At 45.9% G+C, this 12,627-nt stretch overlaps 1 protein-coding gene across 2 annotated transcripts in view; it reads right to left on the minus strand.

Moving 5' to 3' along the window:
* Positions 1 to 12,285, minus strand: part of LOC120997668 (claudin-15-like) — an 89,232-nt gene extending 76,947 nt beyond the window's left edge. Inside the window, exons 1-2 of one of the 2 annotated variants that reach the window (XM_040427865.1) lie at positions 12,132 to 12,285; positions 11,204 to 11,450 (exon numbers count right to left, since the gene is read on the minus strand). In XM_040427865.1, coding sequence (XP_040283799.1) covers positions 11,204 to 11,423 — 220 coding nt within the window. In that variant the 5' untranslated portion in view covers positions 11,424 to 11,450; positions 12,132 to 12,285. Of the gene's footprint in view, positions 1 to 11,203; positions 11,462 to 12,131 lie in introns of both variants that reach the window. The other variant, XM_040427864.1, reaches the window with a different exon arrangement.
* Positions 12,286 to 12,627: the final 342 nt, after the last annotated feature.

Below are 12,627 nucleotides of genomic sequence, written 5' to 3' on the forward strand. Positions count from 1 at the left end.
ATGTATAATAATGTACCCTGATACCCCTTAGTTATATGACCCTGCTGAGATCATGTAACTAAGGGGTATCCGGGTACATAATTATACAAGGGTAATATAAGTTACTCAGGAGGCCTATCAGGCATTATACGGTGGTAATATAAGTTATATTACCCCCTGTATAATGTACCCTGATACCCCTTGCTTATATTACCCCCTGTATAATGTACCCTGATTACCCTCAGTTATATAACTGAGGGGTATCAGGGGACATTATGGGTAATATTATAACTAAGGGGTATCAGGGTACATTATACAAGGGTAATATAACTGAGGAGGACTCAGTGCTATCAGGGGAGTGGGGACATTATACAGGGGTCCTTAGTTATTTTACCCCTGTATAATGTACCAATTATACCCTAAGTTATAGGGGTAACCGTATCATCAGGGACAGGTTGAGGAGGGGCTGGGCGCAAACCAAGCAGGAGGGAGGGCAGGCCATGAGGCGAGGTACTAGGTAGTGGGGGTATAGGGGTACATACTTTTTAAAAATCTTTTTAGCAGGAGCAGAGAGAACTCAGAACATGAAGGCAAGGCACTCACTGGCAGGCAGCAGCAGTTTGCAAAGTCCGTTCACGCGGGCGGGCAGGCACGCAGCAGCGCAGCTTTCGTCTCTGCGGCTGCCACACTCCCAGCCTGCGCCCGCCCTGCATGAGTCCACTGGGTCCGAACGCCGCCCCCAACACGGCACCACCCCATCTGTCATGTGACTCTCAGACAACGGACAGACTGTATGTATCTATCTGTGTGTTCTCTTCTCTGTCATTGGTGTGTACTTTAACTTTAATCACTGACACCGAGTCAGTAGTGCGGGCGGCCGGCGCAGCAGCGATTAGCGAATCAGCGGGGGGGCACCCGATGGGGCAAGGAATGACCTGGGGGGGGCAATTGCCCCCCCTTGCCCCCCTGTAGCGACGCCACTGCCCATATCATCAATATAGTCTGATAGATATTGAGTCAAAGAAATAAATCCTAGTGCCAATTTATTGTCTCCAAAAGCCCTTTGGGGCCCACTGTGGTATCAGAGCTGACAACGCTGACGGCAGAGTACTTAGTTCCTTGGGCAACCGAGGAGGGGAGATGAGGGGAACACACAGCAGTTCCAACAGAGGCAGGGCAACACTCTCCAAAGCCTGGGACAGTTTCATGACGCCCCGCCAGCACCCTCACCCTGATGCGCGACCTAGTGTCACAAGGAGGGAAACATTTTAAAAGATGGTGAAGGAGTACGTAGCAGACCGTGTCAGCATCCTCAATGATGCCTCTGTGCCTTACATTTACTGGGTGTCGAAGCTGGACACGTGGCACAAACTGGCGCTCTACTCCTTGGAGGTGCTGGCCTGCCCTGCCGCCAGCGTTTTGTCAGAGCGAGTATTCAGTGCTGCTGGGGCCATAATAACTGATAAGCGCATCCGCCTGTCAACTGAAAATAACGACCGGTTTACTCTTTTAAAAATTAACAAGGCCTGGATTGCCCCTCACTCTACTCCACCAGAGGAAAGCGGCTGAACATAAATGCACTTTAAATGTGTTTTTTATAATGTACTGAATACACTGTATTCCCATGCACCCCTTCCACCACAAAAAAAGGGTATATGATTCAATCTTCCTCTTCTCAGCCTCCTCCTCTTCCATCATATCAACATGCTTATTAGTCTGCCCTCGCTCCTAACTGCCCTCGCTCCTAATGTTGTAGAGGGTCAGCTCACCTGCAGGCCCTCGCATATGTTTTAGAGGGTCAGCTCACCAGCAGGCCCACACCTACAATCTTTTAGAGGGTCAGCTCACCTGCAGGCCCTCGCATATAATATTTTAGAGGGTCAGCTCACCAGCAGGCCCTCACATATAATGTTTTAGAGGGTCAGCTCACCAGCAGGCCCTCACCTACAATCTTTTAGAGGGTCAGCTCACCTGCAGGCCCTCGCATATAATGTTTTAGAGGGTCAGCTCACCAGCAGGCCCTCACCTACAATCTTTTAGAGGGTCAGCTCCCCTGCAGGCCCTCGCATATAATGTTTTAGAGGGTCAGCTCACCAGCAGGCCCTCACCTACAATCTTTTAGAGGGAAGGCTCACCTGCAGCCCCTCGCATATAATGTTTTAGAGGGTCAGCTCACCAGCAGGCCCTCACCTACAATCTTTTAGAGGGTCAGCTCCCCTGCAGGCCCTCGCATATAATGTTTTAGAGGGTCAGCTCACCTGCAGCCCCTCGCATATAATGTTTTAGAGGGTCAGCTCACCAGCAGGCCCTCACCTACAATCTTTTAGAGGGTCAGCTCCCCTGCAGGCCCTCGCATATAATGTTTTAGAGGGTCAGCTCACCAGCAGGCCCTCACCTACAATCTTTTAGAGGGTCAACTTACCTGCAGGCCCTAACCTACAATCTTTTAGAGGATCAGCTCCCCTGCAGGCCCTCGCATATAATGTTTTAGAGGGTCAGCTCACCTGCAGCCCCTCGCATATAATGTTTTAGAGGGTCAGCTCACCAGCAGGCCCTCACCTACAATCTTTTAGAGGGTCAGCTCCCCTGCAGGCCCTCGCATATAATGTTTTAGAGGGTCAGCTCACCAGCAGGCCCTCACCTACAATCTTTTAGAGGGTCAACTTACCTGCAGGCCCTAACCTACAATCTTTTAGAGGGTCAGCTCACCAGCAGGCCCTCACCTACAATCTTTTAGAGAGTCAGCTCACCTTGAGGCCCTCGCATAAAATGTTTTAGAGGGTCAGCTCACCAGCAGGCCCTCACCTACAATCTTTTAGAGGGTCAGCTCACCAGCAGGCCCTCGCATATAATATTTTTGAGAGTCAGCTCACCAGCAGGCCCTCAACCATAATGTTTTACCTGCAGGCCCTCGCATATAATGTTTTAGAGGGTCAGCTCACCAGCAGGCCCTCACCTACAATCTTTTAGAGGGTCAGCTTACCTGCAGGCCCTAACCTACAATCTTTTAGAAGGTCAGCTCACTAGCAGGCACTCGCATATAATGTTTTAGAGGGTCAGTTCACCAGCAGGCCTTCATCTACAATCTTTTAGAGGGTCAGCTCACATGCAGGCCCTCGCATATAATATTTTAGAGGGTCAGCTTACCTGCAGGCCCTCACCTACAATCTTTTAGAGGGTCAGCTCACCTGCAGGCCCTCGCATATAATATTTTTGAGGTTCAGCTCACCAGCAGGCCCTCAACCATAATCTTTTACAGGGTCAGCTCACCAGCAGGCCCTCACTTACAATCTTTTAGAGGGTCAGCTCACCAGCAGGCCCTCGCATATAATGTTTTTGAGGGTCAACTCACCAGCAGGCCCTTGCATATAATGTTTTAGAGGGTCAGCTCACCAGCAGGCCCTCAACCATAATGTTTTACAGGGTCAGCTCACGAGCAGGCCCTCACCTACAATCTTTTAGAGGGTCAGCTCACCAGCAGGCACTCGCATATAATGCTTTTGAGGGTCAGCTCACCAGCAGGCCCTCAACCATAATGTTTTACAGGGTCAGCTTACCTGCATGTCCTCGCATATAATGTTTTAGAGGGTCAGCTCACCAGCAGGCCCTCGCATATAATGTTTTAGAGGGTCAGCTCACCAGCAGGCCCTCACCTACAATCTATTAGAGGGTCAGCTTACCTGCAGGCCCTAACCTACAATCTTTTAGAAGGTCAGCTCACCAGCAGGCCCTCGCATATAATGTTTTAGAGGGTCAGCTCACCAGCAGGCCCTCACCTACAATCTTTTAGAGGGTCAGCTCACCTGCAGGCCCTCGCGTATATTGTTTTAGAGGGTCAGCTCACCAGCAGGTCCTCACCTACAATCTTTTAGAGGGTCAGCTCACCTGCAGGCCCTCACTTACAATCTTTTAGAGGGTCAGCTCACCTGCAGGCCCTCGCATATAATGTTTTAGAGGGTCAGCTCACCAGCTGGCCCTCACCTACAATCTTTTACAGGGTCAGCTCACCAGCAGGCCCTCGCATATAATGTTTTTGAGGGTCAGCTCACCAGCAGGCCCTCAACCATAATGTTTTACAGTGTCAGCTCATCAGCAGGCCCTCACCTACAATCTTTTAGATGGTCAGCTCATCAGCAGGCCCTCGCATATAATGTTTTTGAGGGTCAAGTCACCAGCAGGCCCTCAACCATAATCTTTTACAGGGTCAGCTCACCAGCAGGCCCTCGCATATAATGTTTTTGAGGGTCAACTCACCAGCAGGCCCTTGCATATAATGTTTTAGAGGGTCAGCTCACCAGCAGGCCCTCAACCATAATGTTTTACCGGGTCAGCTCACCAGCAGGCCCTCACCTACAATCTTTTATAAGGGTCAGCTCACCAGCAGGCACTCGCATATAATGTTTTTGAGGGTCAGCTCACCAGCAGGCCCTCAACCATAATGTTTTACAGGGTCAGCTCACCTGCAGGCCCTCGCATATAATGTTTTAGAGGGTCAGCTCACCAGCAGGCCCTCACCTACAATCTTTTAGAGGGTCAGCTTACCTGCAGGCTCTAACCTACAATCTTTTAGAAGGTCAGCTCACCAGCAGGCCCTCGCATATAATGTTTTAGAGGGTCAGCTTACCTGCAGGCCCTCGCCTACAATCTTTTAGAGGGTCAGCTCACCTGCAGGCCCTCACCTACAATCTTTTAGAGGGTCAGCTTACCTGCAGGCCCTAACCTACAATCTTTTAGAAGGTCATCTCACCTGCAGGCCCTCGCATATAATATTTTAGAGGGTCAGTTTACCTGCAGGCCCTCACCTACAATCTTTTAGAGGGTCAGCTCACCTGCAGGCCCTCGCGTATATTGTTTTAGAGGGTCAGCTCACCAGCAGGTCCTCACCTACAATCTTTTAGAGGGTCAGCTCACCTGCAGGCCCTCGCGTATATTGTTTTAGAGGGTCAGCTCACCAGCAGGCCCTCACCTACAATCTTTAGAGGGTCAGCTCACCTGCAGGCCCTCGCATATAATATTTTTGAGGGTCAGCTCACCAGCAGGCCCTCAACCATAATCTTTTACAGGGTCATCTCACCAGCAGGCCCTCACTTATAATCTTTTACAGGGTCAGCTCACCAGCAGGCCCTCGCATATAATGTTTTTGAGGGTCAACTCACCAGCAGGCCCTTGCATATAATGTTTTAAAGGGTCAGCTCACCAGCAGGCCCTCAACCATAATGTTTTTGAGGGTCAGCTCACCAGCAGGCCCTCAACCATAATGTTTTACAGGGTCAGATCACCTGCAGGCCCTCGCATATAATGTTTTAGAGGGTCAGCTCACCAGCAGGCCCTCACCTACAATCTTTTAGAGGGTCAGCTCACCTGCAGGCCCTCGCATATAATATTTTAGAGGGTCAGCTCACCAGCAGGCCCTCACCTACAATCTTTTAGAGGGTCAGCTTACCTGCAGGCCCTCACCTACAATCTTTTAGAAGGTCAGCTCACCAGCAGGCCCTCGCATACAATGTTTTAGAGGGTCAGCTCACCAGCAGGCCCTCACCTACAATCTTTTAGAGGGTCAGCTCAACTGCAGGCCCTCGCATATAATATTTTAGAGGGTCAGCTTACCTGCAGGCCCTCAACTACAATCTTTTAGAGGGTCAGCTCACCAGTAGGCCCTCGCATATAATGTTTTAGAGGGTCAGCTCACCAGCAGGCCCTCACCTACAATCTTTTAGAGGGTCAGCTCACCTGCAGGCCCTCGCGTATATTGTTTTAGAGGGTCAACTCACCAGCTGGCCCTCACCTACAATCTTTTAGAGGGTCAGCTCACCTGCAGGCCCTCACATATAATATTTTTGAGGGTCAGCTCACCAGCAGGCCCTCAACCATAATCTTTTATAGGGTCAGCTCACCAGCAGGCCCTCACTTACAATCTTTTAGAGGGTCAGCTCACCAGCAGGCCCTCGCATATAATGTTTTTGAGGGTCAACTCACCAGCAGGCCCTTGCATATAATGTTTTTGAGGGGCAAGTCACCAGCAGGCCCTCAACCATAATGTTTTACAGGGTCAGCTCACCAGCACGCCCTCACCTAGAATATTTTAGAGGGTCAGCTCACCAGCAGGCACTCGCATATAATGTTTTTGAGGGTCAGCTCACCAGCAGGCCCTCAACCATAATGTTTTACAGGGTCAGCTCACCAGCAGGCCCTCGCCCATAATTTTTTCAATGGTTAGCTAAGCAGCAGGCACTCGCCGATAATTTTTTCAATGGTCAACTCAGCAGCAGGCACTCGCCCATAATTTTTTCGATGCTCCGATCAGCAGCAGGCTTTTGCCCCTAATGTTTTAAAAAGTCAGATCTGCAGCAGACCCTCATCCCTAATGTTTTAGATGGTCAGCTCAGCAGCAGGCCCTCGCCCCTAATGTTTTAGAGGGTCACCAGCAGACCCTTGCTCCTAATGTTTTTGAAGGTCACCAGCAGGCCATTATTCATAATTTTTTAAGGGTGTATGATGCCCTCCTTCATGTGTAATAAAGGGTGTATTGAGGTGCAGGTTACTTGTAATTTTTTGATGCCCTTTCACTTAGTGCATAGGCTTTAAAAGTGTAGGAGTCCCACTACCAGAACAATTGTACCTCAATGTGAATGAGGCTCTCAATTATGTGATATACAGGTTGTATCGGAGTGCCTTTTCCTTGTAATTTTTGGCAGCACTTGCACTTTATATACAAGTGAATATACAGGAAAGAATGTTTCCTAACAATTTTTCCTCTAAAATCGATTTCATCTTTGGTTTTGTGCGTATCATTGTCAGTCTGTAAAAGTGGCGTACTACTCGGACAACATCATTCCCAGCAGCGACCTGGGAGTCCAAGATGCATCCAGACATCCTCCCCATGCTGTTCCCGAACCATTTCGGTGGTGTTTCCATCAATTTCTGACCTTTTCCTATGAACCAGACACCCTCCCCTCTTCAGAGCAGGGGGTGTCTGGTTTAATGCTCGGGTTCCCCCATTGACTTCCATTGTGCTCGGGTGTTCGGTAGAGCACCCAAGCATCCCGAGGTGTTCGACCCGAGCACCCGAACACCCGAGCACTTTGGTGCTCGATCAACACTACTTTTTACCACTTAAATCGAAGGTTTCCATTTACCACCACCTAGTGGTCTTTAGTAATAGTACAGTATATTTATTTGTTTCTCTGGATAAATTACATGACCATACAGTTAGGAGAGGACTGGATCTTGATGTTTAGTGCTTTTTAGTACTTTATCGTGTCGTGAACATATGCTGTAAGGAAACAATATATAAAAATGTATATAAAAGAATATACACAAAAATCTTAAAAAATAAAATACCATTCAAATGGATACATCTCAATACTGGATATAGCCCTACACTTGTGGGGCATAGACATAACCACTATTAAGTTCTGTTATGTACTTCAACCATATAATGGGTAGTACCAGAATACCCAGCAATATAATAACCAGTCCTGTGGTTTGGCTCCAACGTCAGAACAGTATTGCTGACCCTGCCTTCCATCAATTTGGACTCGACTACAAAACAGGGCCACTTTTTGTATTTTTTCCAGGGCCACTTTAAGTTCCCAGTCCGCCCCTGCTTTAGTGAAAGGTGAATACGCTTAAATTTTTAGGAACAAAATATCATGGGAAACCTGAAGTTTTATGTGGACATCTATCTGTCAGCTTGAAACAACCACTAAACTACAGTAGTTAGTGTATAGGTTAAATGACACTGGGTCCTAGCAGTGGTGCACCACCAATGAGGCGAGGTGAGGCAATTATCTCAGGCAGCACCAGGTAGGGGCAAGAGGAGGGCAGCAGAAGGGGGATTATCTGCTTCTGCAGTATAGTATTGGGAAGCACAGTGGGCACAGTATATGGCGCTGTATTACCCTGTATGTTTTGTAGACCTGTATGTAATGTTTTCCAAGTACAGTATATTTTTCAGGCAGCAGAAAGGCTAGGTGCACTCATGGGTCCGAGTATGTAGTTTGTATCTTTATTCTTCCAACCATGTGCTCCCACACATCAGCAGTAAAGTGCATTGAGAGGACTCCTGTGTGCACGTACATAATGGAGGGGAATGAAGGAGGACTCCTTTCAATGCATTTTACAACTGATTTGCAGCAACACATTGGGACTTTCATGTATTAGACATTTACGGTATATTTTGTGGATGTGTCACAAATGTGTAAAATAGAAATATACCTTTATACACCTTTTTAATGCTGTCAGTTTATTTACATAGATTCCAGGTCTCACAGGGGCACACAGCCTTATCTGATATTGATGACCTATCCTAAGGACAGGTCAAAAATAAGTAAGTCCTGAAAAACCCCTTTTGTAATACATATTCAACGCATGTGTCCTTACACACTGCCATGTCTAATCTTACACCCTCTCACGTTCCCCCTTACTGCTTAAAAAACATTTCTATTCGGCCTAATGCACATGGCCGTTGTGTGTTTTGCGGTCCGCAAATCGCGTATCTGCAAAACACGGATGGCGTCCGTGTGCGTTCTGCAATTTGCGGAACAGCACGGACAGCCTTTAATATAAATGCCTATTCTTGTCCGCAAAGCGCAGACAAGAATAGGACAGGATATTTATTTTTTGCGGGGCCACGGAACGGAGCAACGGATGCGGACAGCACACGGAGTGCTGTCCGCATCTTTTGCAGCCCCGTTGAAGTGAATAGGTCCGCATCCGAACCGCCAAAACTGCGGCTCGGATGCGGACCAAAACAACGACCATGTGCATGAGGCCTTCATCAGAAGAAAAAACATAATATAATCTTGTTATTTGTGGATATTTTCCTGCCTATTCCAATCCCTCCAAGATACATGCATTAGAAGAGACAATAAATCTGTAATATTAAATTAATTTTCTCTACCTGTCTTTGACTCTGGCATCTTTAAGATCTGAGAAGTGTGTTCATAACTTTTGATAAATGCACTTATTGAAAAAATAAATAAAATAATGCATCCAAATAGAAATGTTGGATTGCTGTCTCAGGAGGTTACATAAATAAGTACAGGGGTGGTCTGATAAGTCACTGGGTCTTGCCTGAAGAGGGCATAAAAGTGCTTACCCCACTGCCTGTATCCTCTAAGAGGCTACTTTTGAGTAGTGCACCTCTTAGTGAGAGATCATTGACTGCTAGACATGCCTATGTGATGCACTCAAAGACATTTTGATCAGTTGACAGACTTTGAGTGCATCAGTGGACTCAGAGAAGCAGGATGGTCGTTTCAACGAATTGCCCACCATCTAAGCCATTCTGACCTAGCTGTTAGGAGGTGTTGGGAGCAGTGGTTATGTGAGGGCATTCACACACAGTGAATAGACTCCGAGCAACCCAGACAGACCACTAGTAGACTGTGGTTGTTTGATCCACTGACAAGCACGAGCAGCTCCCACCGTTTCATTGTCCATCATCCAAAAACAGCTGACACCTTTATTACACACCCATGTATCTGCCTGGAGCATTTCCAGGCTGAACATGGATTGCTAGTGACTGGACCTGTCTTTAGCGACAAATCCAGGTTCTGTTTAGGGTCCCATGATGGTCAGGCTTGAGTATCAGAGGCCTTGTGGTGAGCCCTTCAGTCCTGCCTATGCTGTGAAGCAAGCCTAACCTGATGAACCTGATGAAGGGGACCTGAGTATCCCCGAAACATGTTGTTTCTCTTATGCTGCTTTATCCACAATTAAGAAGATGTATCCATCATCCGTGTTATGTCGGCTTCTTTGCGCCAAGCAGCAAACCTCCTAAAATTACTTTGCTGTGAGGTGACACACTTCCGGAGTGATGATCTGAGGAGCCATCATATACAAAAGTCGGTCACCCCTAGTAGTTATACGAGGGACACTAACAGCTCAGCAGGATAATGTTCACCCACACACACAGCAGGGGTTTCCCAGGAACATGTCTACCAGATTACTTCTTTGCCCTTCCCGGTCTCCAATTGTTCATTTATGGGACCAGCTGGGGCACCAGCTTCGGCAACCTACAAGTGTGCTGGATCTACAGGTCCAGCTGCAACATCTGTGGGCAAATGTGCTGCAAGATACCATACAGAACCTGTATGCCTCCATGCCCAACCGTATCTCAGCTTGTATCTAGGCTTGAGGTGCCCAACAGGGTCCTAGAGCCTCCTTTCAATTGTACAGTATCCCCCAATAAACGTAACGTTTCGCTCTAATATTATAATCACTAAGGCTACTTTCACACTAGCGTTTTTACTGGATCCGGCAGGGTTCAGCAAAAACGCTTCCCTTACTGATAATACAACTCTCTGCATCCATTATGAACGGTTTCGGTTGTATCATCTTTAATATACCCAAGACGGATCCGTCATGAACTCCATTAAAAGACAATGGAGGACGGATCCATTTTCTATTGTGTCAGATTGTGTCAGAGAAAACGGATCCGTCCCCATTGACTTACATTGTGAGTCATGATCCGTCTTGCTCCGCATCCCAGGACAGAAAGTAAACCGCCGCATGCTGCATTTTGCTCTCCGGTATGGGAACGGAACGGAATGCATTTTGGAGCATTCCGTTCTGTTCAGTTACATTTTGTCCCCATTGACAATGAATCCCTAAGCGTTTTTCTCCGGTATTAAGACGCTATGACGGATCTCAATACCGGAAAATATTAACGCTAATGTGAAATTAGCCTAACATATATTTTGATTACTTTCACACATAGAAAGCTTCATTCCATTCCATTTCATTCCAACAACGCCTTCTTGGTGCATTAGCTTCTTTGTGAATGAGTGTCTTTTAAGCGCCTTAACAAAACATCTGCTGATAAATATTTCACCTTAATTAGATGTGAAATTTTCAACAGAACATTAATGATTCCACAGGGGGATGCAAAACATTGACAATTTTGGTAACTTGTCTTTACAAGTATTCCTTTCTGGAGTGATCATTTAAAGGGGAAATCCACTTTGATAGTTGAAATGTAATGGAGTTGAAAACAAATATACATTGATGTCTATTATTTCAAGCCACACCGCTATGGTGACAGATGAGGGGACTGACTGTGCATGCTTGGCATCTGGTGCATCAATGCTCACTTTATAGAGATAGTTAGTACTAAAGTAATATGTTTCTATTCTGAAGTATAAAACATATGAGTAGGATACAATGTTACTTACGTAGCTTAGGTTTAATTGTAATAGGTATTAAAGCTAAAAGTACTTACGTGGGAGACTGAAGAGAGATGAAAACCTCTTACATTGTACGGAGCCTGTAGAGGTGCCTACACAATGCCCCCATAGCCCTTCGAATATGGACGTTGAGGTAATAATGGTACCACTGCTACTGGAAGTTTTCCATTTAAGGGACACAGTGGATGCAATGGTACAAGACATCCCCGCCACAGCAAGTAACATAGCACAGACTTGGTAAGGAGTCCTATTCATGATGTAGGTTGTGCAAATCCTGGGGTCCTAAACATAAACTATAAACCAGTTAATCTGTACAGTTCTCAATACACATAGTAAGCCTTTCTAATATTATGAGATCACACCGGCAGAAATCTACTAACATATTGTATAAATTATCAGAATCACTCCTGGTATGGTGGGGAGTAACCCGGGCAGGGAAAACCAATAAGACTCTGTTACCATGACTGTTTTTAGGTTTCCCTGGGGCTTTTGGTATTCCTTGCCATCAAAAGTTCCAGAACCCTGGTAGAACCTGATGGACCCTATTGATTAGTCAGGATTCATCGGGATTTGATTATCTATCTGACATAGCTGTGATGGTTCTGTCATAAACAGAATGCCATAACACTTGTATGAACAGAGCCTAATACATGTATAAAGAGAAAACCTTGTTATACTAATTCCAAATACATGGATGTTGTGTAACCAGAAAGGAAACCACGTTATCATGATATTCTATAACATTTATATAAACAACTAAATACTAAAAAGCTATACTAATGACAAGAACCTTATGTGAAATTAACACGCTGAGACCATGCTATATCAAGTGTCCGGTGGCTAGGAGACTTCTCAATAAGTAGTATAAAGGCTTTAATGTCGAGGTTCTCTGATGTAGAGAACCTCTGCAGTCTCACCTTATGTCTATTTATTAATGATCTGGTATAATACTATAAGACTCACCTTTAGAATTGTAGCTTTTTATGTATCTTCCACTACGGTACAAGGACTTTGCTTCTCTCCAATTGCTACTGAGAATCTGTGTGGTCACAACTTGTTTTGCATCAGAACGCGGCCCGGGTTAAACATCAGAGACCTCAATGTCAGTTTACTTTACAGTGAGACTCCACAAACTACCTTAAAAGCATAAATCAAAGCTATGTTGCAATACCAGTCACTGCAACATCAGGATATATATATATATATATATATATATACACACACACACAATTGTGCTGACTATAATTCTGACACTGCAATAATTCCAAAGGGTTCATTTACTTTTTCTTGCAACTATGTCTAATGTAAAGTAAAAAAAATATATATATATAGTTTTGTTCTGTGACCAGTGTAAGGGTAGATAAAAATAACTGGGGTCTCAGGGTAGGATTACACCCATACACAGACATAAATACAGGGTGGGCCATTTATATGAATACACCTTAATAAAATGGGAATG

The sequence above is a fragment of the Bufo bufo genome, chromosome 4, assembly GCF_905171765.1.
Source record: "Bufo bufo chromosome 4, aBufBuf1.1, whole genome shotgun sequence".
NCBI lineage: Eukaryota > Metazoa > Chordata > Amphibia > Anura > Bufonidae > Bufo > Bufo bufo.